At 38.7% G+C, this 25123-nt stretch overlaps 2 protein-coding genes across 2 annotated transcripts in view; both read left to right on the forward strand.

Moving 5' to 3' along the window:
• The window catches only part of LOC109504785 (uncharacterized), a 54233-nt gene that overhangs the window by 27937 nt on the left and 1173 nt on the right, over positions 1-25123 (forward strand). The window contains exons 4-6 of the mRNA XM_073253079.1: positions 23672-23824; positions 24206-24308; positions 24579-24649. Of these exons, the coding sequence (XP_073109180.1) occupies positions 23672-23824; positions 24206-24308; positions 24579-24649 (327 nt within the window). The remainder of the gene's footprint in view (positions 1-23671; positions 23825-24205; positions 24309-24578; positions 24650-25123) is intronic.
• Positions 15532-17018, forward strand: LOC140855866 (senescence-specific cysteine protease SAG39-like). The gene is made up of 2 exons (XM_073253072.1): positions 15532-16037; positions 16176-17018. The coding sequence occupies exons 1-2, from the start codon at positions 15611-15613 to the stop codon at positions 16766-16768; spliced, it is 1020 nt and encodes a 339-aa protein (XP_073109173.1). The 5' UTR covers positions 15532-15610; the 3' UTR covers positions 16769-17018.

Raw genomic sequence — 25123 nt, forward strand, 5'->3', positions numbered from 1 at the left:
AATCTAAAATATTAGTTAATGCTTTGACATCTGTGCAAAAGACTACATGCTTACATATAGACGATCAAATCATCTTGAAATTATTGTTTATTTGGATTATTGTTGATGAATCTAAAATATTAGTTAATGCTTCGACATCTGTGCAAAAGACTACATGCTTACATATAGACAATCAAATCATCTTGAAATTATTGTTTATTTGGATTTAGACTTTGTTGGATGTCTCAATAGAAGGAAGCCTACCACTAGATATATTTTTCTACAAATGGGAAGTGCTAAATCATGAATTAGTGTAAAACAAAATATTATTACTAGATCCACTGTGAAAGCAGAGTATGTAGCCTATTATGAGAGTTCCTCACAAACAATCTAGCTATAGAATTATGCCATAGAATTTAAAGTTATTGACTCTATACTAGCAGACCGGTAAAGATATATTTTCAACAATACAAAGAGTACAAGTATTTGCAAGCTTATTAGTGTTAAATATTTTTCCCTTTATAAGAGAATAAAGTAGGACGCAATATCTGCGGAACATATTAATAGGGAGCTAATGATTGCAAATCCATTAAAGGATTTACTTTCTAGAATTTCTAGAATCATGTGGCTCATATGGATTCATTAGCTTATTTCATAAATGATATGTATTGAACACTATGTAATAAAGTAATCATATTTGGTTTTATAATAAGTTCAATTTATTCCATTTTGTGCTGCTCAGCAATTTACCATGCGATAAAGATACCAAGAAATAGATATAAAATTTTGTCAATTCATAAAGTAAAATTCTACAATAAAAATTTAATTATGAGATATCATTAATATTGAAATAAATGAATTAATTGATAGCATATTTACTATCATGATTCACACTGATGAGTAAGTTGTAAGTAAGTATATAATATATCTGATAATTTATAGAGGGATAAGTGTTTAAATGTGTATCCGCATAAGTTTTTAATTAGCAAATATAGATAAATTCTATTAAAGATTTTTTTTAATATTTTAAATAGTTAAAATAAAAATGATTGTGTTAGGCTAGGCCAAATGGGAGAATGTTAGAATTTATCCAATTGAATCCATCCGGATATGGCCCATATATACTAACATACATCAGGATTTGTTTTAATTATTTTAATTTGATTTGGGATCTGGTTTAAAATAAGCCTTCGATAGAAACATTTTATGGTGGTTGTGATAAAGTTTAATTCTGCATAATCGTGGTGGAGATAATGCATATCTTAATCTCAATAACAGACACGGTATAAAATGGTACCCTACAGACTTGACCCAACTCATCTAAAGTGCTTGTGAGATCCTTCCTGTCAGAAATACTTGAAGTTAGGTTGGACAAAATCAAGATGCTACTCATGGGCAGTGAGGAGCATCGTGAATCTTCTTATGATGACAGTTAGGCTAGTTTAAAAGATCAAAGCATCAATCGCTTCATCTTAATGCAAGTTATATGGAGCATCGTGAATCTTCTTATGATGACAGTTAGGCTAGTTTAAAAGATCAAAGCATCAATCGCTTCATCTTAATGCAAGTTATATTGCTCTATATAGTTTAATATGCCCTGCTTCATATGGATCACATTGTTTATGATTGCAATAGCCAATAGTGTCATGGTCTCTAGAAACCCAGCAACGCTCATGGATATCCTTGTTCACCTTGGTCCTTTGGTTCTCTAGACCTACATCTATTTAGTCCATGTCCGTCGAGCTTGAGAAATGGACAGCACGACAGGGGCACATGTATGAGCGTGCAATGGAGAGGGGGCCTCACTTTTATATATTTAATAATGTCAAAGTTGGAGATGCAAGTATATTTTGTTGCTTCTGATCTCCGCGCTTGAGGTTAGATTGCTGAGGCGATGATGGCCGAAGTGATGTTGCTGGAGCTTTGCTCGAGTACCTACAAAAAGTTCTCACAAGAGGATTCTCTGATAAAATCCCTTGGATGCTCAAGTTAGGAGATGGAGAACAATAAGAAGGAGAGAGTGGGAGTCGAAAACTTATTTTGGGGGTCCTCATGCCTCTCTATTTATAAAGACGGAGTTAGAGTCATATGCATCATGGAGTCTAGCCAGTTTTTAATTATTATGCGTAGATTAAGCTGATGGAGAATTATTTTTATTCGAGGCATGATCCGATCATGAAGATATTTTTTTTTTATTTGGATATTTTTGAATTGAAGGTGGTGCAGGATCAATCAATGAAGACTACGGTGCATCATAGCCAGAGGTCGGCTTTTACCGTCTGAGAGTACCATGATTCTGGACGAGATCCGAGCTGAGTTTTAAAGGTGATTATGGCTGACTCTTGCTCACCTCGGCCATATAGTCGGTCGAGGCTAGGGTGGTGGTCCGCAACACATTTCATAAAAAAAAAAAAAGGTTAGCTGCATGGGCCTTTTGTTCAATAGCACGGTGATGAAATCGAGGACAACCATGCAATTTCCTCAACAGAACATGACCATCGTCCCTTTTGGACTGGACGAGAGGACTATTGGTGCTAGTCAAAGATCTTTTAGGAATTTGGTATTTGGTTGTTAAGACACAAAATGTACAAAAATAAGCAAATATTGAGTTATAAGGAAATGTGAATTTCACTAAAAAGTAAAAGTTTCAATTTATAATTTAAGGACTTCCATGAAACTAAATACATATCCGTTTGGATCCTCTTAGGATCCATACGTGACATACGTTCGACCTTATATTAAGCTCTATATTTGATGTACAATGTGGACAACCGTGTGGAAATATAAACCATGCCCATAAAATATATAGAATAAATTGCAATTTAGACCAGCAAATCATGTGGTACATCTGATTTATATATTACAAATTGCAAGATTTATCCATTAACCCATCAATTGTGGGAGAGACCTACTATCCGAGACCAATCCTCCATGGGGGCACACCCAAAATGATATGGTGAGGTCCATAGGCTCTCTCCTAGGAAGAACCGTGTGGGAATGTAAACCATGCCTAGAAAATATATAGAATAAATTACAATTTAGACCAGCAGATCGTGCGGTACATCTGATTTATATATTAAAAATTGCAAGATTTGTCCATTAACCAATCAATTGTGAGAGAGACCTACTGATCGAGATCAATCCTCCATGGGGGCATCCCCGGCCAAGATGATATGGTGAGGTCACACTATTTGTGGACCTAGCACCATTCGCCCAGCCAATCGCGCAGACAAAGTTTGCACCTAACACCCATTTCTGACAACCTTGATATGGGAGAGTGGAGGGGATTTCTCTAATGATGAAAACCAGAATGTGGCCCAACAATCTACAGAGCTAGGCTTGACAACATACAGAGACTTCAACTAGTAGCCTATGGGCTCAACCTCTAAATAAAAAGAGACACGAAGGAGACCCCAAGGTAAGCCAACCTAAAGCAAGCTTACTCCATCCTTACAATCTTTTCTTTCCACTATTCTCAAAACTCTGACTAACTTAAGCATCAGAGGATCTCTCGTAGGAACAACCCTAGTGAGTGTGGACTTTTTTTTGCTTAGTAGAGTTTGCCTCGAGGGTCTCCTTATTATCTTCTTATATAGGGAGGTTTCAGAGTTTATTAGGCCTAAACCCATAGGTGTCAGGTCTGAGCCAGTAGGTTGTTATTCACACGTGTTTATTACACCCATGTAGCCACATTCCGAGAATTTGTTGGGAGATTCCAATAGATTGCCCATATGGCAAAATGAGTTGGCAGATTGAGGTCGGTCTGCAGCGGAGGTGCCGTTCCGGTCAGATCTGTATTAGTGCAGGCCGTGAGACCTTGTCCTTGGTGGATGACGAAATCTCAACCCTGAGGTTGGTGTTGGTTAACAGACTTTATTCTTGTTGACAATGAGATATCACCCTGGAGGTCGATGGAATTCCAACCCGAGGGTCGACTCGGAGGTTGGTGGCTTCCCGTGACGGTTTCGATAATGCCCGTTGTCATCTTGGTGTTTCCATCAGCCTGGGATTTCCGAAGATAAGCCTTAAGGTCCATGGCTGAGGTGGCACGATCCCGTAATAAAACCCATTCAGGTAGATGAAAGTATGTTCCATGTAAACACCCTCTGATAAGAACATTTCACTACAGATGAAATCCTTGATAACCTTCCGTCCTAACATGATAAAGGCAACACTGACCCAGCAAGGATTATACATTTGTGTTTAGTACTTCTATCAACCTACTGATCTTGTGCCAAACTTTCCCATGCTCACCCATTAAATTACAGTTGCAAAGGTTGGACCAAGAGTTGAACAGCTGCAACCCTTCAGATGCGATGCAATTGCCGCAACAGATTCCTGTTTGTTCAAGGACACCCTTGCATTCCTTTCCTTCCAACAGACACATGTTATCACACCAATCGGCATAAGCACAACTGGCTGGGCTGCTTTGGAGAATTCCTTTTCCTCCACTCAGTGCACATCTGTTCGAAGGTGCTGTGGGATTTTTTTTTCTGGTAAACTAGGGAGCCAGCGGCTATGCATTAAGGAAACTGAAAAGAGTACAGAAGTATAAGAAATCACATACAGATCGTAACAGAACCAAAACCTCCTGGAACAAATTATCCTTAAATGAACCAACACACTGTACTCCAACAAACTGAAGAGAAAAAGGAAACAAGAACCAAGAAAGTGTCAGTGAAACAGAATAAGGACACCGGTCTTTTAACAGCAGCCTTGCAGTTCCTGTTTCAGGAGCTTGTATATGTAGATGCTGGTTGAAATCGAAGCAGTAGCACCAGCCAGATGTTGATGCATCAGCATATCCATCAATAAAGATTCGAACCTTGATGAGTTCAGATACAGAGTATATGAAAAGCATTTTCCATCAAATAAGTAAAAGAAACTCTGCATATGTACCACTGAACATTGCTGAAATGGACAGACAGATTGGACGACTTGGTTCGGCAAAAGTTCAGAAGTGGGATTGAAGTACACCTAGAAGTGAGCATATAGATCTCCAAATGCAAGAGAAGAAGTGGCAGTCTTGTGTATATCGTTGCTCATTATCTCTTGTTTTAGTCGTTTGCATCCTGTAGTGCTTGAGCTCGTATTCCACATTCTTCCTCTGTGCTTGAGTGAGATCTTCACGCTTGAGAGATCATTTGTGATTCCTTGAAATAAGTAGGAATGCTGCCTGTTGAACTGCCCAATGGGATAGCATCGCAATTATTGTCACCGACAGGAGAAGGGCTTCTATCGCTGTTGAAATGTAGGTGCAAACATAAGATGTGTTGCCGCTGAGAGTCGATCCGACTTAGTGTTGAAAAACAGAAAAAATAGAAGAGAAGGTGAAGACGAGGATTCAGAGGAAGAAGGAATATTTCTCTCGGACCAAAAGGACCCTTTTTATTAATTTTCATGGGCTCAATTTAAGAATTATACAAATATATTTTCTTCTAATTAGACGATTGCATTCCTAATCAGAGGGATTCAATTTAGGAATTATACAAATATATTTTCCTCTAATTAGACGATTGTATTCCTAATAAGAGGGATTCAATTTAGGAATTATACAAACATATTTTCCTCTAATTAGATGATTGCATTCCTAATCAGAGGGATCTACAACTCATTTCAACACTCTCCCTCAAGATGGATTATAGATATCATAAAGACCCATCTTGTCACGAATAAATGAAAAAGAAGGCACACTAAGACCTTTGGTCAAAATGTCTGCTAGTTGACTAGCAGATCGCACATAAGGCATACAAATGATTCTGGCATCAAGCTTTTCCTTGATAAAATGTCGATCGATCTCGATGTGCTTCATCCGATCATGCTGTACTGAATTATTAGCAATATTGATTGCTGCCTTGTTGTCACAATATAGCATAAGGGGCGATGACTGATAAAGACCTAGATCCAATAACAAGATACGCAACCATAAAATTTCGCACATGCCATGTGCCATAGCTCGATACTCTACTTCAGCAGTAGATCGAGCAACTACATTCTGTTTCTTACTTCGCCAAGTGACTAGATTATCTCCAACAAAAGTACAGTAACCTGAGGTAGAGCGACGGTCATTAAGTGATCCAGCCCAATCAGCATCTGTATAACACTCCACCCGTAGGTTGCCATGATAAGAATAAAGTAAACCACGACCAGGACAGCTTTTGAGGTAACGAAGTATCCGTGTCACAGCATCCATATGAACTGAACGTGGATTATACATAAACTGACTTACCACACTAACGGCGAACACAATATCAGACCGTGTATGAGATAGATAAATCAAACGTCCTACCAATCATTGATAACGTTCTCGATCAATAGGGACACCGGTATCGGCTACTAGTCGATGATTTTGTTCAATAGGAGTAGCAATAGGTTGACATCCCAACATACCGATTTCTGTAAGAAGATCTATAATATATTTTCTTTGGGAGAGAAAATTTTTTTTTGAAGAACGAGCAACTTCTATCCCAAAAAAATATCGAAGATGTCCAAGATCCTTCACCTCAAATGCCTGTGCCAGCTGAGCCTTCAAATGAGCTATCTCCTCAGAATCATCTCCTGTGACCACAATATCATCAACATAGACAATCAAAATAACAATCTTACCCTTGTTGTGTCGAAAGAAGAGTGTGTGATCTGCATTGCTCTGTTTATACCCCATCTGAATGATTGCTCGTCGGAAGCGATCGAACCAAGCACGAGGTGACTGCTTCAGACCATAAAGAGAGCATCGTAACTGGTATACTTTGCCCACTGTCTGAGCGGTAGCAAATCCTGGAGGAATATCCATATATACCTCCTCCTGAAGTTCTCCATGAAGAAAAGTATTCTTTACATCCAGCTGGAATATATTGAAGGAACCAGATCTAGGGTTTCAGGGTTAGATCTTGAAACTTTTTCAAGATCATACAGCGGAATACTAAAATAAATCAAAATTTATTTTCTAAGATCAGAAAATTCCTAGATCTAAGATTCTATTACATGATTATTACATAGCATTAAATCAAAAATTAAAATATATATAAATATAGTATGAATTACATGTTGATCATATCAACATGTTTCTATACTAGCTACATCTAATGTATGTATTAAATAATAGATCAGATCTATTACCTTGCAAGTTAGACGCTCTAACCTCGCTGATCCGGGCTTAAGGATGATGTTGCAAGCCGCACATGCGTCCGGCCTCTAGGAGTCGTCCACACGAGCCCACGAATCTCGATCAGAAGTCCTGCTTCAGGAAATCAGCACAGTATGCTAGTACTGCGCTGATCCTTCTTTGATGGTTGATCAGGTGCCTCCTTCTTCTTGATTTGGACTCTTCCAAAGATGGAAAGTAGAAGGAGGAGTTTCAGATCTGAGACGCTCTCAGGAAACTCAAGATGGAAGGAGGAAAGATATGAAAATAAAAACCCTAGAAGAAGACCCTCTTCTTCTTCACGTTTTTCTCTCTAAATGCCCTAACTTGTGTATTTTATATCTCCACAACCCAAAGGTATTTCTCTCTGATTTTTGGATGGCAGAAAGGCTTCTCAAAAAACTATCTCACCTTAAAATTTCACGAAGAAACTCATCTTATATAGAGAGATATGATAGAGTCCTTGTCTAGGTCAAACACCTAGTCAAGGCTTATCCAAACATGGCAAGTAAAGGGACGCCCAACTCTTGAGCACCTCCTCCATATTTTCGTGCATGGATCACTAGAAAAGGGTGTACAATGTAAACCCTAAAAGCCACAAAAATTTCAAAAAAAAATTGGATAAATTCGGTGCAAAATTGAAAGAGTTTTGGATTTCTAAAACTCTATCTCATAGAATTCGAAATCCAAACTTATTCCTTTTAGATTTGATCCAAATCACCTTCCATGTAAGAAAGAAGAGAGGAGACCTTTTGTGAACGTGGGAGAGATCTGAGAGAGGGCTTTTGTCGCACAAAATAAGTGGAGATTGACGTTGAATAAGAGAGAGGGCGTGGAGAAGGTTTATGTGGTGCAAGGTGGAATCCTAGTCCTACTAGGATTCTGTCTCATAACTTATTTTAATTTGGTTTCCCAAACCAAATCAAATCAAAATTAGATCAACCCAATTAAAATAGGTCTTAACCCAATTAAGAACCTAATTTAATCAGATTAAATTAGATTTAAATCTGATTTAATTTTCTAATCAAATTAGAAATTAGATTGACCCAAGTCCTAGTTGAACTAGGACTAGTCTTTCCTTGCACTTGGCTTATCCAATAAACCAATTGGACTTGATCCAATCAAGCCCAAATCAAATCTAATTAAATCATATTTAATTAGACTTAATCTCAGCCCATTGGCTTAATCAAATTAAGCTAATTAGCAATCGAATTGCTAATCGATCCTCCTGCAACACTTGCATTGGGTTAAATATCAATCGTATTGATCATCTAACCCTAGAACGATTCTTAATCGTTGATCAACCATCCGATCGGATCATGAACTCTAATGTGTGTGACCTCATAGGTCCGAACCTAAGCCGGTAGCATAGGAACAAATTCCTATACCAATCGAAGTGACCATCTAGCAATGATACCCGACGACCGGATAGGTCGAATGTGTAGAACAACATCCTTAGAACCCATGCGGATATAGTTTTCATATAATTCATCCCCTTGACCAAAATGATCATAGGACACCCCAGAGCTCAACTGTCAACTCTGATCAGGTTGTCCACATTGTATTTCAAAATATCAAATCCATCTAATGGATTACCCTGGCCAAGGTTTTGCTAAATTGAAATACAGCGACTCATTCTTCTCCAACTCTTGGAGTGGTCAATCCCATCTCGATCACACTCTGACTTCGCAAGTACTTGACTGTGCCCAGAAGCCTTCCGTCCCTGAATTAGAAATTCAGTTAGTCCAGTACCAAAGCACAGTGAGTTGCTTGCAAGTCACTGAGGTGATCTCAAGTCTAAGGGATACTTATACCTATATCCCATCAGAGACATTCTCGACAGCAGAATGCTCTGGAGTTGGTCACGTTCAATGATGATGTACCCTTACATCTCACCTGTATGCCATACCAGTGTCTCCACACTCCTTGGTTAAGAGGACAACCAACCCATATGGCCTACAGCGACCTATGCTCGATAGAAGTTGTCGTCCTTATTAACAGCATATCATTTGGTCGTGAACAGTTTTAAGGACTAATCGATAAATCCTCTCTTTATCAAACTTAAATAGTCCTAAGGACTTCATCATAACAACGGAGTTCATTAGAAGATGAAAGCTTATGATGAAAATGCCAAATATATTTTATTTATTAATAAATCAATTACAATACTTGGTTGCTCAACCGTCAACAGCTTGACGATTGACTTTTTGGGACACATTTTCCAACATATATCCCATCCAAAGTTAGCAGCACATGATATAAGGGTTCTAACAGAGTTCATTTTTGCAACAGGCGCAACAGTTTCATCATAGTCGATGCCATAAGTCTGTGTATATCCTTTTGCTACCAAACGAGCTTTGTACCATTCAACAGTACCCTCAGGTATCTGCTTAACTGTAAAAATCTATTTGCATCCCACAGTTTATTTACCAGCTGGTAAAGATACAAGTTCCCATGTATTATTTTTTTCTAGTGCTCGCATTTTCTCAAGCATAGCAGCTTTCCACTTGGGGTCTTCCTTAGCAACCTTCCAGTTCTTGGGTATGGAGACAGAGGACAAAGAAGCTATAAAATTCTGATAAGATAGAGAGAGAGACTCATAGGATACAAAGTTAGTGATGTCATGTTTGTACCCCACTCCATCCTTAAGTCGAGCAGGAATACCAGCATGACGAGTAGGTTTACGTAAAGCAATAGGAATATTTAGATCATCATTATCTAATATAAAATAAATGGGAGGTACAGGAGAATTACCATTCGTCGTAGAAGATGAAACCGTTAGGACAGGAAAGGAAGATTTGGAGACTGGAGAATGCATAATAGGCTCTGAGAGAGGAGATGAATCAGATGAAACTGAAGTAGCAGGCTGTGAGAGAGTCTCAGATGCAGTTTTAGATGCTTCTTCTTGAGTGTCAGAACTAGCATTAATAGAAATAAACTCTCCTTGAGTATCAGATCCACTATTTGTAATAAACTCTCCCTGAGTATCAGATCCACCATTTGTACCAACATCCACAGTAATAAGACTCCCTCCAGAGAACTCCCCCTCTCGACCAGTTCCAGAGGTGACGGGAGAGGAAGAAGACACAGAAGATATATAGAATGGCTCAGATTCCCGAAATATTACATCCATGCTGATAAACAACTTTTGCTCATTTGAACACCAACATTTGTACCCTTTTTGAGTAGAGGAATAACCAACAAAAATGCACTTGAGGGCACGAGCATCAAGCTTGCCAACCGAAGGTCGATGATCCCGAACAAAACAAACACAGCCAAATACCTTGGGGGAAATTATGAAAGAATTAGTTTCTTGCAGGCATTCAAGAGGTGTCTTATAGTCCAAAGTTCGAAGTGACATTCGGTTAATTAGATACGCTATAGTTAACACTGCCTCTCCCCATAAGAACTTAGGAACATTCATAGAAAACATCAAACGTCTTGTCACTTCAAGTAGGTGTCTATTCTTTCTTTTAGCAACTCCATTTTGAGCCGGTGTGTCAACATAAATCGTTTGATGTATAATACCATTATTATGTGTATACTCCTCAAATTCTTTATTAAGATACTCTGTCCCATTATCAGAGCGAAAAATCTTAAGAGTTGCTCCATATTGAGTACCAATCATTTTGTGAAAATCTCTAAATAACTGAAACACTTCATTCTTATTTTTCAATAGATAAATCCAAGTGCAATGACTAAAACAATCAATAAAAGTAACGAACCATCGATGACCAGAAATAGCAGTGGTCCCACAGGATCCCCATACATCAGAATGAACTACCTCAAATATTGCTTTACTACGCAGGCCTGAGCCTGGATAAGCACTTCTAGTGTGTTTAGCTAGTTCACAGGCATCACATACAAGCTTCTCTTTATTATATGATTCAAAAATAGTTGGAAACATACGAGCTAAGAGAGTAAATGGAAGATGACCAAGCCTGCAGTGCTGGAGTAACAGGTCTTCCTTTTGTGAGGATGAAACTGTCAAATTGGTTTCTGAGTAGCCTCCGGACACTCCTCCCTCCAAATAGTAGAGCCCATTATGCATTATGCCAGTCTCAAGTCTTCTTCCTATCCTTGGCTCCTGAAAGACACAATGTGTTTTGAAAAAAGTTATGGCACAATCAAGATCATTTGTAATAGCACTAATGGATAGAAGATTGATAGAAAATCTAGGGACATGTAGAACAGATGATAAGGATAATTCAAAAGTGCATTTGATAGATCTTTTTCTAGAAATAGGGGTAAAGGAGCCATCAGCAAGATGAACTTTATCATGACCAGAATAGGGAATATAAGACACAAAATCTCTAAAGGATCCAGTCATATGATTGGATGCTCCAGAGTCAACTACCCATGGAGAAAAATTACTACAGTTAAGAGCATAAATTTGATCATCGATACCTATTTGGGCAAAATTATCCTGATAGAGAGAACTGGTTGGTTGGTTTGAAGAATCTTCTGTGGAAGTGCTGCTTTCAGAAATATTTACACCAGATTTAATTTTTTTCAAAAGTTGCATTTCTTCGACTGATAAATCCTCCATAGAAGAAAAATGAGCCTGATTATACTGACCTCGGCCTCTACCAGAATGACCACCTCCACGACCACGACCTCTAGTTGGATGACCATGCAGCTCATAGCAGTAAGCTTTGATGTGGTCCGGCTTATGATAGTGGTCACAAATCTTAACCCCGCGAGGTCGAGGCTGAGTTTCTTGAGTAGAATTGATAGGAGAAGAGCTTCCAAGAGTAGTTGACTGTACCACAAGTGCAGATCGTATAGCTATGTTCGTAGAAGAAGACATAGTGGCTAATCGAGTTTCTTCACTAAAAACCAAAGAAATAGCTTCATCAAGAGTTGGCCATTCCTGTGTACTAAGAATAAAAGAGCGTCGATACTCAAACTCTGGGTTTAGTCCATCCAAAAAATCTACAAAGCGCTGACACTCTATCCATTTGCGGAACACATCAACGTCATCAGGATGAGTAGGGTAAAGGGACTATAAAAATCAAAATCGTTCCACAACCTTTTTAATTCTCCAACATACTCTGCTACAGATCGAGAACCCTGAGTAAGTCCCCGAAGCTCTCGTTGGATCTTATGGGCATGCATATTATTATCTTTATAGGAATAAGTTGTGGCTACAGCCTGCCATAACTCATAAGCATTCGTCAGTGCCTCAACTGTATGAGCAACACTTGGTACCATAGAGGCAAGGAGCCATGCTACCCCTCGAGAATTATTAGAATTCCACTATCTAACAGCTATCACATCTCCTTCTGGCCTTTTTGCAGTACCACTTATAAACCCCTCAAGATTGTGAGACTCTAAAATTAGACGAATATGTCGCGTCCAACTTAAGTATGTACCCAGCCCATCCAATTTGATCGGGTTAGTTTCTAGGGTGATCTTTGAAAACTCACTACTCGCGATACGAGATTCCATCATCCTAACCATTAACTTTTCTAAATCCTCCATGGTTAAAGAATTTTTATCACCCATTGTCAAAATAAAATACTTAAATGATCAAGTAAACAAGAACAATCTTGAGGAAGAAAAAGGTATTTGAATTTTTCTCACCAACGATCTGAGCTCAGATGACGAATAAAAACTATTGAATATTTGCTTGCATGAAAGGCACCTCGATAATATTCAGAAACTCCAAAAAAGATGCTCCATTGTTGCTCCAGAACAAGACCCAGCACCTAATAAGAAATGAGAAGGGCGTCAGCGGCTTCTGTTCTCAATCCCGTGGTTCACGGATGGATACAGGAGTGGCGTCGACGACAGTAGTAACATCGGTGGCGTCGACGGCAACGGCGGTAGCAGCGACGGTAGCGGCAGCGATGGAAACAGCGATGGCAATGGCAGGGTGTAGGAGATGCTGGATCCGGAGAAGATTTGAAAAGATCTGAAGAGGTGCGGACGGTCAGTAGTTGAAGAAGTTTAGGGATTGAGATGAGGCGGAATAGAGCGTATTCATGGAACAGAGTGCTTTGATACCATATTGAAAAACAGAAAAAATAGAAGAGAAGGTGAAGACGAGGATTCAGAGGAAGAAGGAATACTTCTCTAGGACCAAAAGGGCCCTTTTTATTAATTTTCATGGGCTCAATTTATGAATTATACAAATATATTTCCTTCTAATTAGACGATTGCATTCCTAATTAGAGGGATTCAATTTAGGAATTATACAAATATATTTTTCTCTAATTAGACGATTGCATTCCTAATAAGAGAGATTCAATTTAGAAATTATACAAACATATTTTTCTCTAATTGGACGATTGCATTCCTAATCAGAGGGATCTACAGCTCATTTCAACACTTAGGTCGATGAGCTACAAGGTGAGTTAGAGAGTTAGAAGGGGCAAATTAGAGATTCCACTAACCAACCGGAGATCTTGATACAGTTGATGATGGCTAGATTTTTGCTCCAATATCTTAGAGTGTCCTGAAATACCACAAGCAGAGGAAGTCTACTTATCGGGAGTTTTTCGGTAGGAGATCTTGACATGCCTAATTCAAATTGCCTCAGTAGACAAGAGAAAGACAAAGAGAGAGAAGGCGATCTATGTCAGTATGTCCATGAGGAAGATGGAGAGAGAGAGAGAGAGAGAGAGAGAGAGAGAGAGAGAGTCTTGATTCCACTCTATACTCTGTAGGTACTAGACTTGACTTAGAGCTGGATCTTCAAGAAACTTAGTCAAACTTATATGGAGGATCCTTTGAGAATGGTTTATATAGACTAGGGCTAGAATCCATTGCGATTGGAATCTTGGAATGTATGAAAGAAGTTGTTGAGAATAAGCACTCATATGTTCAAGAGATATAGTGAGATATGGATTCCACGATTATGGAGGCCATTCTACCATTATGTGTTAGCGGTCAATCAACAATAGTAAGTGATGGTTAGTGATGCATCAACTAAAATTTCTTAGAATTCGATTGATTTATTTATTTCTTAAGTTAATTATCTAATAAAGTTTTTTGGGCAAGTGAGAATTACTCTAGGAGGAAACTATTTGCAACCATAACTCAAATAGATCTTGCCAGAAATAATTCTAATTTTATGATTAAAAGCAACAAGAAAGCTTCATTCTGCAACTTGGTCGATTTTTAAAACAACCACAATAATACTTATACTAAATGGGCTTCCTTAGCCTTTTCTCATAAAATTACATTTCTTCTCTGCAATGGAGATTTGATCCGGTACAAAGATTATTTTGGCATTTTTAATTACTGTATTTTGCTTTTTCAGTTATATGCATTACATATATATCATAAATCTATGAATCAGATTCTGTGGAGGTTGATTTAGCTTCCTTTTTTTCAATCCAATTGGTCACTTGCAAATAAAGTCCTTGCATCTATGTAAAATAAAGAAATCATCCATCTAATCGGTCTCTCCATTGAGATAAAATATGCAAACAGCATCCAACAACATTTAAATTATCGACTAATTAACCTAATTATGTACAACCATGCGTTCAGAAAACTTCTAGGCAAATTCTTTTTCAATCCATTATGCATTTCGGGTGGTGTCAAGTGTCTATGTTTTTGCTGTATATAGAGATCTTTAATATATTTTGCATAGGGCTCGCACATGAATCAACATCTGTTTTCACATTATATTTGTGCCACGCCTAAGACTTGTCAAGATGATATGGTTCTGATAGTCTTTAAGAGACTTGACAATATTACATGGTCCCGGTAGTCTACTTTATTATTATTATTATTATTATTGTTATTTTAAATTACCTACTGAAGATGCTGAATTACCTACCTCTTCCTTCCACGTTGTGGACTCCTTTCCTCTATTGTCATCGTGCATGACTATGTCCTCCCGACTGGGTATCCGTTCCAGAAGAAACTCTAAAGTACGACGCTATTGACCAAGCCACTGTCGACCAAAATTTCTGATAGACTTGGTAGTGCAAACCAGTCCGCGTCTCAAAGACTCGTCATACAAAATTAAGAGGCCAGTGTCGACCAAAATTTCTGATAGACTTGGTAGTGCAAACCAGTCCGCGTCTCGAACACTCGTCATACAAAATTAAGAGGCCGCTGGTAGCACACCAGGCCGAATTTGGGTGCGCAATGCTCTGTTGGATCGCTACATTGTGCCTCACGCGGCGACTCGGGTCTTCTGCTTAAGCGCGTCACAAGTCTTCTAGATAGCATTGAGCCCGAACACGGCGATATTGGACGAGCGATAGCGCGGTCTACGTTCAACAAAATCAGCTACCGCTCATCACGCGTGTGACGAGCGTGAGGAGGACCGGGGGAAGCACATCGCTTTCTCCCATTATTCCCCTTGAAAAAAATAAGCGCGTCGAAAGGATAAACAAAGTTCCCGGTTTCTTCCCAGCCAGACCTCAATATAAATCCTCAAGCCACCCTTGCTCTTTTCCCACATCCCCTCCATTCCAAGTCTAAATATCTACTTGGCCCACGTACCTGCACCATTCGCAAAGTCTTTCCATGGCAATGGCTCCCCAATGCTTTGTGCTAAAGTTGATAGTCTTGGGTGTTTGGGTCTCTGGAGCCACAGCTCGTGGCATTGCTGACGTGCCCATGTCGACAAGGCACGAGCAGTGGATGGCTCAGTATGGGCGAGTCTACAAGGATGCAGTAGAGAAAGAGAGACGATTCCAAATCTTCAAGGACAACTCCAACTACATCGAGTCTGTAAATAGAGCTGGCAATCGCAAGTATAAGCTCGGTCTCAACCAGTTTGCCGACATGACCAATGAGGAGTTCAAGGCCTCTCACCTTGGATTCAAGCCCATGCGCCTTACAAAATCCACGACAGGAAGCTTTCAATATGCCAACTTGACCGACGTGTCTGACAGCATGGACTGGAGAACCAGAGGTGCAGTTACTCCCGTCAAGGATCAAGGCTCATGTGGTAAGACATGTACAATGTGCTATTCTTCTCAAAAACTTACAATTGAGTTATTTAAATTTAAAGAATAGCAAGATACATGAAAGATGTTACTGAGTAAAATCCAACAAGTTATCTAACCAACAACATGTATGTATGTAGGATGCTGTTGGGCATTCTCTTCTATAGCAGCCATTGAAGGGATTACTCAAATCAACACTGGCAACTTGGTCTCTTTGTCGGAGCAACAACTTGTGGACTGTGACGTCAAGGATGGAAACAATGGATGCAACGGAGGACTCATGACACGTGCCTTCCAATATGTCATTGATAATGGAGGGATAACAACTGAAAATAATTATCCTTACATGGCAGCTGATGGCACTTGCGACACCGACAGGGCATCATCATCGGCAGCTACTATCAGCGGCTATGAGAATGTGCCTGTAAATGATGAGTCCTCGCTCTTACAGGCAGTCTCGAACCAGCCTGTTTCAGTTGGCATTGATGGTGGTGGGCAAGACTTCCAGCACTACTCCAGTGGCATCTTCACCGGCCCGTGTAAAACTAATATGGACCATGCTGTGACTGCTATTGGTTACGGGACAGCTGAAGATGGGACCAAATATTGGCTGATAAAGAATTCATGGGGTACAACTTGGGGTGAGAAAGGATACATGCGCATCCAGCGTGACGTTGGTGCACCAGAAGGACTTTGTGGTATTGCCAAGCTTGCTTCTTACCCAACAGCATAAATTTAACGGTCTTCAACCATGGCATCTTATTAATAACTTACAGAATCTTTACCAAAACAAAAAAAACAAAAAGAAAAAAGAGAGAGAGGATAATATTTACATCATTTTATTGTGTAATAACTTTGATGTGTTGGTGGTTTATCAAGCAAAGTCATCCAATAATGTTGAGACTAGCTCCTATTTGTAGTTGTACTATGAAGCTGCAGGCCTCGTGCTGTCATTGAATCTAATATATTGGTTCGTTATTATATTTGATATGCGCTTGATTTAGCAAAAAATTTTTATGTTATTCTTTCTCCTATATGTTTGGATCACTTGACCAGCGATTAGAGAAGGTGAATTATATATGATCCATAAATTATTTATGCGCAAATATAATAATCAAAGTTCTCTTACAAATCTAAACATCGATAATATGTTAATTAACCAATTAATCTCAGAAACTTAAACTACTAAGAAAAATGTCAAAAATGTAAATTAGGCTTAAGCTTGCATAATAATTTAATGGTTATTTAGGAATAAACATTTCCATTACCAGGACCGGATTGGACAATTTGTTTGCTTTGATATCTGTTAACTCATTATTGTGGTTTTCATAAAAGTCTAAATGCTTTGATAGAATTGAAGAATCTCAAATATAAAAATAATAAACACTCTTTTCTTATGGTGAAAAGATGACAAGAAGAATACTTGCTTCACACACCACAATGGACAAATCACCTTCCTATTTATAGATGCCTAGATGTCTTTTTATATTCCATAGCATTTAATTCATGCATGGAATACTAAGAAGCATTTACAGAATTCTATGTATTTAACTCTTCATCTATCAAGAAGCCTATTCCTTTTTACAAGGAGGCCTTTCAGAATTCCAAGAGACCCTTTAGTTTTCCAAGAGGTCTTTTAGTTTTCCAAAGTCATTTAATGATAAGTTTAAAATAATCCAACAATTCCCCCCTTAAACTTGTTCATCTTGGTGCTATGACTCCAAGCATCTTCCTCAGCCTTTGATAATCTTCACTTTTGAGTGATTTTGTGAATATATCAGCAACTTGTTCCTTTGATTTGCAATACACAACCTCCACAATTCTTTTTTTGACTTGATCACGAAGAAAATGGAATCTAGTGTCGATATGTTTACTTCTTCCATGTTTGACTGGATTCTTGGCTAGCTCAATAGCAGATTTGTTATCAACATTGATCTTTATAGGCTCTTTTTGTGGATGACCCAATTTTTCTAGCAAATTGCGCAACCATATAGCCTCACATACACATGATGCCGCTGCAACATACTCCGCCTCACATGTAGATAGTGCCACAATAGATTGCTTCTTTGAGCTCCAAGAGAAAGCATTAGCACCAAAATAAAAAACATAACCGGAAGTGTTCTTCCGTTCATCAAGATCTCCACCCCAATCACTATCAGAAAAACCAATTAAACTTGCATCATTGGAATGAGCATAAAACATACCATGATCAAGAGTTCCTTTAAGATATCTAAGAATCCTCTTTGCCGCCATCCAATGTGACTCCTTTGGATGCTCCATATATCTACTAATCAAACCAACTCCATAAACAATATCGGGCCGACTTATAGTGAGATAGCGAAGACTTCCAACAAGACTTTTGAAGAGAGTCGAGTTCACCTCCTTGCCTTCTCCTTCTTTATTAAGTTTTTCTCCATAAGCCACCGGGGTGTTTACTTCCTTACAACTCTCCATTTTGAATTTTTTTAGAATGTTTCTTGCATATCTCCCTTGAGAAATGAAGATGCCATCTTCTCTGTGCTTTACCTCGATGCCAAGAAAATAGGACATCAAGTCTCCACCCGTCATTTCGAACTCCTTGCCCATAGCTGCTTTGAATTCACAAATCATTTCCTTGCTACTACCTGTCACAAGAAGCTCATCTACATATAAACATATTATCAAAATATCATCTCTTTTTTTCTTCACATAGGTGGCATATTCATAGGGGCACTTGACAAAGCCGTATCCTTGGAGATAATGATCGATCCGTGTATTCCATGCTCGGGGTGCTTGCTTCAACCCATACAAAGCTTTTCATAACTTATACACTTTATCTTCCATGCCTTTAAGGATATAACCCTCCGGTTGCTCAATATAAACTTCTTCTTCAAGGTAGCCATTGAGAAATGCTGACTTCACATCCATATGGTACATCTTCCACTTGTGATGAGATGCAAGTGAGAAGATAAGCTTCACGGTGTCAAGTCGAGCAACTGGTGCAAAGACTTCATCATAGTCGAATCCCTTCTTTTGCTTGTAGCCTTTGGCAACAAGACGAGCTTTGTATTTTTCTACTTCTCCATTAGCAGTGTGCTTCACTTTGTACACCCACTTAACATCTATCGCCTTTTGTCCTTTTGGAAGTGTAGTTAACTCCCATGTATTATTTTTCTCTAGGGCATGGATCTCCTCCTTCATTGCCTTTCTCCATTCAGCTTTCTGCACTGCTTCATCAAATGTTAGAGATTCAACATCAGCAAATAAACAATATAAATCAACTTGTTCAACTGCTTCTGTTTCATCATAAAGATCATTAAGACTTCTAAATTTTCTTCCATGACTTCTTGTTGATATAGAATGACTTGAAGAAGCCGGTGTAGCTTGTGGTGGTGGAGATGATCTTGCTGGTGATAATATTGGTTGGGCAGCCTCCACTTCTATGTTCTCCTCAGCTTCATTATGAAGTGGTACATATTTGGTATGAGAATCTGTGCCACTCCAATCCCATACATTATCTTCCTTGAAGACCACATCTCGACTGATGATTACCTTATTTACCGTTGGATCATACAACTTGTAGGCTTTGGATTGCTCACTGTATCCTATGAAGATGCACTTTTGACTTCGATTATCAAGCTTTTTTCTCTTCTCTTGTGGCACTTGGGCATAAGCAATGCTCCCAAAAATCTTCAAGTGGCTCACTCCTGGCTTGTAGTCACTCCAAGCTTCCTTTGGTGTCATTCCTTAGATGAACTTTGTCGGACTTTGGTTGATGAGATAGGCTGCACATGCTACCGCTTCAGCCCAAAATTGCTCGGGAAGGTTCTTCTCTTTCAACATACTTCTTGTCATGTCAAGGATGGTCCGATTCTTCCTTTCGGCTACTCCATTTTGTTGTGGAGAGTACGGAGCAGTGAATTGATATCGAACTCCTTCTTCATCACAATAGTTCCTAAAAGTATTTGACATGTATTCTCCACCTCTATCGGATCTCAAAATTTGTACTTTATAGTTACATTCTTTTTCAACTAAAGATTTAAAATTTTTAAATGTAGAGAGTGCAGCCAACTTTTCTTTAAGAAAATAAACCCACAACATTCTACTAAAATCATCAACAAATGTTATAAAATATTTGTTACCACCATGAGATTCTGGAAGAGGGCCGCATATATCAGTATGCACCAACTGCAATGGTCTCATTGCTTTCCAAGACTTTCCACCTTTGAAGGGAGCTCTTGTATGCTTTGCTAGTGTGCACTTTTCACAAACTTCATTTGGATAATATATATGCGGAAGACCTTTCACCCTACCATCTTTAGATAGCAATTTCAAACTTCCAAAATTTAAATGTCCAAGCCTGAGATGCCAAAGCCAAGAAGGGTTCTTGATATCCACTTGCAAGCAATTTTGAGAATCTGTCTTCAAGAGAAGAGGAAACATCCTGTTCTTCACCATCTGGACACAAGCAATCAGCTTCCCATTCCAATCTCTTAAGGTTAGTGATGACCCTTTCATATGAATTATATAACCCTTCTCCAAAAGTTGGCCAATACTTAGAATATTACTCTTCAAGTCTGGCACATAATATACATTAGAAATAAAATCAGATGTACCATTCTTTTGTTGAATCATGATCTTGCCTCTTCCTTTGACGGAAACTTTGGAGAAATCCCCAAACTTCACATCACCATGCACCCCTTCTTGCAACTCCACGAATAGGTCTTTTCTTCCACACATGTGGTTTGTGGCTCCTGAGTCAAGAAACCACACATTCTTCAAGTCTCCATTTTGTTGGCATGCCAAAAGAAGAGTTGGCTCTCCTTCTTGATTTTTGGATTCGGAGTAGTTGCTTTGCTCATTGTTCCAACACTCATAGCTATAATGCCCATATTTGTGGCAATTATAGCATTGAACATTGGATCTTGTTTGGTCACGACCTCCATTTAATCTTCTACCTCGACCATGTTCACCTCTTCTACCCCTCTTTCATTGTTGAAATTTGGAGTTTGGCCTCTTCCACCATTGTAGCCTCCTCGACCATGACTATGGTCTCGACCACGACCACGGTAGTTGTTGCCACCACCTCTTATGTTGCTACTAGCATCTCGAAATGCTTGAGATTGCCCTTGATCCTTTCCTTTTTGATCTTTGGCCTCCACCTTTGATTGAAGTATTTGCTCTGTATTAGCTGCTTCAATTTTATTTTGCTTCTTTTGTTCATGGACTTGAAGTTTACCCATCAACGCATTGATGGATAGAGTATCCACATCATTAGCTTCTTCAATAGCGACAACAATATGCTCAAACCTCGGTGTCAAAGACCGAAGTATCTTCTCCACCACTCGAACATCATCTATCTTCTTTCCATTCCTTTTCAATTGGTTTACGATAACCAATATTCGAGAAAAGTAGTTGAAGATATTCTCCGTCTCCTTCATGGTGGCGACTTCAAATTCTCCCCGTAGTTGTTGTAGTCGGATTCGCTTCACTTTTTCTTCTCCTTTAAATATGATGGAGAGAGTATCACATGCTTGCTTTGCAGAAGTTGCCTCAGTAATTCTTTCAAATGTCACCTCATCCAAGGCTTGATACAATTGAAACAAAGCTTTCTTGTCTCTCCTCCTTGTAACCCTCAAAGCCTCCTTTTGATTTTGATTGTACCCTCTCCCTTGATCTGGTGTAGGCTCGGTGTAGCCATCATTAACGATCTCCCATAGATCTTGTGAGCCAAACAATGACTTCATCTGGATACACCAATTTTCAAAGTTATCCTTAGTAAGCTTTGGGATTTGCATTTGCACACCATCACTAGCCATTTCTCTTAGGATCAGTCTTCTCAACAAGACAAGGCTCTGATACCAAATGATAGAATTGAAGAATCTCAAATATAAAAATAATAAACACTCTTTTCTTATGGTGGAAAGATGACAAGAAGAATACTTGCTTCACACACCACAATGGACAAATCACCTTCCTATTTATAGATGCCTAGATGCCTTTTTATATTCTATAGCATTTAATTCATGCATGGAATACTAAGAAGCATTTACAGAATTCTATGTATTTAACTCTTCATCTATCAAGAAGCCTATTCCTTTTTACAAGGAGGCCTTTCAGATTTTCAAGAGACCCTTTAGTTTTCCAAGAGGTCTTTTAGTTTTCTAAAGTTATTTAATGATAAGTTTAAAATAATCCAACATGCTTTGACTTCTTCAACATAAATTATAGTTATCCAGATACATAGATCAAGATTTGCTTGATTTTTCCCTCTCCAATCTTAGATCATCGATCTAACATTGCTAGTAATGATCAAGAAAAATCATGAGGAACATAAGCAATCTGAAAATTTCTCTCATACACCAATGACCGATTGCAGTATCTGCCATATCATATCATACAACATCAAATAGATTTATAACCAACCTGCATGCTAGGGGCCGGATATCCTCAGCTTGGGCCCTAGTAATATCGTTTCCCAAACATTTTATTTTGAAAATTATACTTATTAGGTGATGCTCCAGTTATTGTTAATTTTCAATAACGCGAGTAGGATGATGCTTTGCCCATGCACATACTATTGCACGACTGGCAACCCCAATTTACGGCACCTGCATGTTAAAGAAGATCGTACATTATAAAGTAATACGTGGGTTTAAAATCAAGAAAGTTATACATGCATGTCGTGCTGCATATATCCCAATTGGTAGAATTTTGCTCCGTTTGCACTGCTCGGTCGCATTGCTTCGCAGTAAGATCCAGTGAGATAACCCATTTCGTGCTTTTTATATATATATCAAGAAAGGCTCAGTTCTGCCCAAACGCATCCTTAGCCACTCATCATGCTTTGGAAAATGTGTGATGCTGTCCATACAATCCAACACCCGTTCACGAGTTTCCAAACCAACAACCTCAATATGAACTCCACCTTGTTGCCAATTGTTTGCATCTACGACACACCACACTATACCAATACCGTGGCCACCTGGGCTATTTAGGCCAATGAAGCCGGGTCCCATTCAATCGGTGACGAGACTATCGATCATTACTTTAAGACACGAGCAATGGATGGCTCAACATGGACGAGTGTACAAAGATGCAGCTGAGGAGGACGGGTTTAAAATCTTGAAGGTAATGTGGAGTACATCGAGTCTGTCAACAAGGCCGGTGACCGGGGCTCTGGCGTTACCATGCGGACAATTCTTACCCAAATGCAGGAATTCGAAAATTTCTCCTATTTCTGCATGATATTGGCTATCGGCATTAGCTTGCGTTTTTGGATCAATCTTAATTTCCAACATGCTGGCATTTCTCCGATGTAAATTTGAAGCATGAAACCGTGCTCTCTATTAGCCATGATCTTGATTCATATGCAAATCTGGGATTCAACTTAATTTATAGCATAGGTAAATATTAACGACGATCTTATGGGCCAAACATGCATTAAGGTGATGATGGGCTGTGACATGGGGCTTGAAAGTGAAGCCCATTAACAACACCCCGTCCATGCTTCACTTACTAAATCTGCATCCGAATTCACATGCATGCAGCATGCCTATAGATAACATAGTCTATAGGTTTTTAAATAATTGGTTTTTGTTATGAATCAAAATTTATGGGTTTTTATGATGGATTTTTCTTTTATAAATTTTTGCAGCATTGGAAATTTCTTTGCTGGAAATGCATATTCTTTCAGTCTCTAGATACTGCTATATTTTTGTTTTCACTTGATTCAGAGATTCCCACGGAAGTTCTTCTACTTCCTGTCATTTCCACCAACGACAGGCTTACTCTGGGTTGTGAATTACAGGTATTTTAAGTTCTCCTTATCTTCCTATTTGTTTCTATAATATTTCATATATTTAGTGTGATTATGATTGCACCCTTATTTGTTCTTAAGAAGCTTAAGTTTTTAATGGTCTATGATATTAAATGTGGCTGCTGTTCCATGGAATGAGTGAAAAGTTACTGTTGGTTGATGCTGTGCCTTCCTCAAATGCTTAGCAATCTTTGTGTCAGTTTGCCCTTCATAATAAATTTTATGATGGATGATTCCTTCATTATGCACGTCACTAAAGTTGCAGGCAATTTGCCCAATATGATATGCCATCAAATTAGAAAATTTTGTTCTAAATCAAACCCTCATCACTTATTTCTGTCTTCGCTGATCTTGCAAACTTCCTATTCTCAGGATGGAACCATTATATGTGGTCAAATGAAATTTCACACCCAACTGATGGATGTATGGAACCTATCAACAAAGTATACTAGCAAAATTGAGCTCTCTTTGATGGGTTTGTCTATCTTCCTGTGGTGTTTTGTACTCCCTCATTTCAACATTCAGTAGAATGGGCTGCCTTTGTCTTGCTTATGGTGCAAACTCTTGTGAAGCGATCATGACAGGATCAACAGCATTATCATCGTCTATAGTTTATTTTTTTAAAAGAATCCAAGTTTCAACTACTGAAGCTGTTATCATTATTTTGGAGTCTTTTCTATATATTTTTTCTTTTTCCTTTTGCAAGAAGAGATTTATGTATGTTCTTAACAATTGTCTTGGATAGGATTGTGCTTCAACTACAACACTTCCCAGGTCCTCTACATGTCAAGTGAGGGTAGCAATTTGTTGCACGAGGTTGGTGAGATGTCCTATGTAGATAACATTACTTCAAGCCTGCCACTTGAAGTTTTTAATGTTTTTTATGACGTTAACTTTGGGTTCAAGTTTTGATATATATTGCTACTTTGAATGGATGCCTAATTGTTCTTCCATATGATATAACCATTGAAAGAAGTCATGATGGCTTCTCATAAAATATTAGAAAAATGCTTGAGGAACTCAAAAAAAAAAAAGTTACTCAGCTGATGTGGTGTATGCTGATTTCTCCCTTTGAACTAGCATCCTCGAGTGTGCCATTGAAGGAAGCAAGGGATTGGTGCCATGCATCTGAGTGACTTTTTTGAGTGATTTTTTTTGGGTTACTGTAGCATTACTCAACATATTACGGTAAGGATTCCCAAGGTCCACTAGGTGTTTGCCATCAGACAGTGGAATTCGATTGAGGGAACAGTCCTGCTCATTTAGCTTTTCAGTTGCTGACACCTGGGC

The sequence above is a fragment of the Elaeis guineensis genome, chromosome 2 (genome assembly GCF_000442705.2).
Source record: "Elaeis guineensis isolate ETL-2024a chromosome 2, EG11, whole genome shotgun sequence".
Lineage (NCBI taxonomy): Eukaryota > Viridiplantae > Streptophyta > Magnoliopsida > Arecales > Arecaceae > Elaeis > Elaeis guineensis.

Excerpts from the sequence above, each read along its gene's own strand:
- LOC140855866 (XM_073253072.1), top strand. The coding sequence starts at position 15,611 with ATGGCAATGGCTCCCCAATGCTTTGTGCTAAAGTTGATAGTCTTGGGT. Across the intron at positions 16,038-16,175 it reads CAAGGATCAAGGCTCATGTG|GATGCTGTTGGGCATTCTCT; the intron begins GTAAGACATGTA and ends GTATGTATGTAG.